At 40.9% G+C, this 3,877-nt stretch overlaps 1 protein-coding gene across 1 annotated transcript; it reads right to left on the bottom strand.

Moving 5' to 3' along the window:
• Window positions 1-919: 919 nt before the first annotated feature.
• Window positions 920-3,521, bottom strand: LOC147850689 (uncharacterized). Its single transcript, XM_087335910.1, has 2 exons — window positions 2,851-3,521; window positions 920-2,791 (listed from the first exon to the last, which is right to left on the bottom strand). The coding sequence occupies exon 2, from the start codon at window positions 2,310-2,312 to the stop codon at window positions 1,368-1,370; it is 945 nt and encodes a 314-aa protein (XP_087192036.1). The 5' UTR covers window positions 2,313-2,791; window positions 2,851-3,521; the 3' UTR covers window positions 920-1,367.
• Window positions 3,522-3,877: the final 356 nt, after the last annotated feature.

Here is a 3,877-nt window from a genome sequence, read left to right as displayed (position 1 = left end):
AAGCAATAAAAACCAAAACATTATTGGCAATGTTTAATGCAAACATGAGATTAACCCCCAAGAATTCAATAAGTTTGAGTTTGTCCAAGAAGAGGAGAGAGTGTGAAATGCACTCTAGGTAATAAAATATGTCTGAATATTCCACTTCATGAACTATAGGTAGAAAAATGTCTTGTGAGTAGACTAATTTATTTATGGCTTAGTGGTCAACCGCAATTCATGAGTGTTGTCAAATGCTTGAAACACACAGTTTTCACATGCATCTTAAAATTATTTCAGCCATCATGTAGGAAACTACTCCATGATCACAAGAATAATGTGAGAATTCAAAGCATATCTTTAGGTATGTTACAAACCAACATGCATTGAAACAATGTCCGATTTGATAAAGACAAGCTTATCTTTGAGAGGATTGTTATCAAAGAGACTAAGAAATAACACCATAATAGTAACTAACCTTCTTTGCGAAATAATCATGTCTTATAAATACATGCTACAACGATATGGCAAGGTAGTGATTAGGATTCATTTTCTTGATAAGAAAACAATAAAGTCTTTTGTTCAACATAATTTAACATGCAATCCTTTTAATTTTGTTGACGAGTATTACTTTACATGTCCAAATCAAATATCCATTCTTTCCATGCCAAGGGGGTTTATCTCTATTATTGTGAACACATGGCCAATTCTCGCATAATTTGAAGAGACATCATATACTCGGATAAACTCTTAAACCAATGAGGTCTCAATCATGCATTCTGCTTTCTTGCATTAAATTATATGAATTAAATACATAATAACAATAGTGTAGATCATTCTCTAGGTTCTATGCATGTTATAAATATAATATTTGAGCATCATATTACTCCATACCACAATGGTTTATTAATTTGTCGTGAAATGAATATCCAACCCTCCATTCTCACACATGCAATAGAATAGATTCATCATTGCTGGAAAATTGCAATGCACACTCATATCATCAAATAAGTAATCCTTATTTTATCCTTATTTCTACAAGATTTGTCAAGTCTAGGTACTCTATTGAAAATCAATGATGATGGAAGGGAAATGTTTGTGTTATATGGGTTACAAAGATTAGAATACAAATTATGTGTAGTTTCACAAGGTATCTATCTAAATTTCACGTACCAAACAAGTTATGATAGAATTGTCAAGAGTTGTCACAACGAGCGAGAATAGGGAAGTAACTACCCTAAGAACATCTAATAGCCACCCCCTTGAACCCTAGTGTAAGATCATTTGTACCAATGTGTAAGAAGAGTGTCACTTTTGCTCAAGGAGCCATGCCAATGACTACCGGTACCCAAGGCCCTTTCCATAGGTCGTTGTAGAGACTCATAGCATTACTTAACAATCACAGATTGCCATGCCTCGTCCCTTTTTTCGAAGAAATAGCATACGGCTGTGGCATCAACAACTGGCATAATGACAAGTACGGCTATCGCAGCAACTAAACAAATTAGTAGGGCGAGGAACCGAAGAAACATGAGCATCTCAAAGGCACTTAGAGTCGGGTCCATTTTAATTGGTATACCAAGGAATATCACATGGAATGGAAGGAGAGCTAGTATAAGAAGAGCCATGGTGCAAAACCGAAGCCGAAGCTTTCGGTTGATCACACCATGAACCAATCGGGAGCTCAAGAACGCGAAATATGCAATGAAAAATGCCGAAAAGCAAGCCGACGCCAAGACGCTGAACAAAGGGGTGGTGCATAGCACTATTTGGGCTTTATCCTGGTCCTTCTCGGTACCAACCAAGACATAGTGGTAGGACCTAGTGAAGTACGATGGGAAGAGGTCTCCGAAGGTCTTCCGATGGCCCATTAATGTGAGAACGAGGTGCAATGTGAACACGGGCAAACACGAGAGACCGACACGTGGCAAAACCCGAGAGTTCAAGCTTCGGGAAGAAGAAGACGGCGGAGATTCGAGGGAAGTTTGCAAGAGGAATAGTATGATGAGAAGTGTGGATGGCTCGACAAACCCGAGAGACCACACGAGGTGAAGTTTGCATAGGTTTGCTTGACTCGAGAGCGCGAGGCTATGTAGGGGGCTCCGTCCAGTCCGTAGCCACGGGAGGCGGACGAAATGGCCGAGTAACCATAGGATGAATAGGACGCAAAGCGCGGCCCGGACGAGCCATGGCGAGTCGAAATCCCGAAGAGTCGATTTGTCCGCCCTAGTGTGAAACCTGAGGAGATAGGCCAAGCAAAAGAGGCCTCCAATCAAGCCAACCACAATGAGTATGAGTGTGGCTATGTCCAGCCCATTGAACATAGAGGGCATCACCCAGTCTTCTCGGATCAAAATTTAGGGTTTCTGATTCATCCCCTGACTTAGGGTCTCTGATTCCTCCAATCAATACCTTTCTTTCCCTTCCACCTGAATTAGGGTCTCTAATTTCACTCACAAATTTGGTGTTGATGATCTCAGTAGCTTTCTTTCTCTTCTCCCTGAATTAGGGTCTCTTAATTTCACCCACAAATTTGGTGTTGATGATCTCAGTATCTTTCTTTCCCTTCTCTCTGAATTAGGGCTTCTGATTTCACTCACAAATTTGGTGTTGATGATCTCAGTATCTTTCTTTCTCTTCTTTCTGAATTAGGGTCTCTTAATTTCACCCACAAATTTGGTGTTGATTTTCTCATGGATTAAGGGTTTCTAATTCCACCACCTGAAATGAGAAAGCTTCTTCATCTTTTTTACCTGGATTAGGGTTTCCGATTCAACCACCTGAAATGAGAAAGATTCTTCTTCTGCTTTACCTGCATTAGGGTTTCCGATTCAACCACCTGAAATGAGAAAGATTCTTCTTCTGCTTTACCTGGATTAGGGTTTCCGATTCAACCAGCATAAAACAGAAGTTTTCCTCTGAATTAGAGTTTTCTGATTTCACACCAAAACATGGAATGGTTTTCTCTGTGTAGGGATTTCCGAATTTACGCCCAAAAAAGGGCAAAAGTTTCTCTGGATTAGGGTTTCTGGGTTCTGACGCAGGGAGCTCAAAGAAACTCAATCGCAGAAATTGGTGAGGGTGGCGGGTTAGGATTAAGAATCAGTATGTAAGTTTCCGAGGATTAGGTTTTTCTGAAATATGGGTCAGCATCAGGGTTAGTGTTAAGAATCTGTATACAAATTTCCCAAGGTAAAGTGTTTCTGCAAATGGGCATAGGTCCGTTTTAGGGTTAGGGATAGGGATAGGGTTTGATCAGATAGTAATCGAGAATTGGGTTTGGAAATGAGTGTGAGTCAGGGTTAGGGTTAGGGTTTGATCAGATAATGGAGAATTGGGTTAAAAAAAAGGGTATGAGTTAGGGTTAGGAATAGGGGATGCTCAGGGAATGGGGGTTTGCAAATGGGTTAGGGTTGAGGATCAGGATATGGGTTTGGCAGGCTTAGTGCTTTCCTGCAAAGTGTAGGGAAGATATAGGGTTAGGGTTAGGGTTAGGGTTAGAGGGTTCAGATGTGGGTTTTGTGAGAATGGTTTTGGGGGGGGGGGGGGGGGGGGGGGCAGAATTTAGAAACAGAGAGAGAGAGAGAGAGAGAGGGATTTAGGTTTTGGAAAGAGAGAGAGAGAGAGAGAGAGAGGGATTTAGGTTTTGGAAAGAGAGGAAGAGGATCAAAATGGAGAAAGAAAAAGAGAGAGAAGAAGAGAGAGAGAGAGAGAGAGAGAGAGAGAGGGATTTAGGGTTTGGAAAGAGAGGAAGAGAATCAAAATGGAGAAAGAAGAAGAGAGAGAGAGAGAGAGAGAGGGATTTAGGGTTTGGAAAGAGAGGAAGAGAATCAAAATGGAGAAAGAAAAAGAGAGAGAAGAAGAGAGAGAGTGAGAGAGGGCTTTGCCAGGAAAATCC

Source organism: Azolla caroliniana, unplaced genomic scaffold (genome assembly GCF_043228905.1).
Source record: "Azolla caroliniana isolate FFs.n. ecotype wild unplaced genomic scaffold, voAzoCaro1.0.p SCAF_20, whole genome shotgun sequence".
Classification (NCBI taxonomy): domain Eukaryota; kingdom Viridiplantae; phylum Streptophyta; class Polypodiopsida; order Salviniales; family Salviniaceae; genus Azolla; species Azolla caroliniana.
Note: the sequence above shows the minus strand (reverse complement) of the source record. Positions and strands in the feature narration are given on the sequence as shown.

Excerpts from the sequence above, each read along its gene's own strand:
- LOC147850689 (XM_087335910.1), bottom strand. The coding sequence starts at position 2,312 with ATGCCCTCTATGTTCAATGGGCTGGACATAGCCACACTCATACTCATT.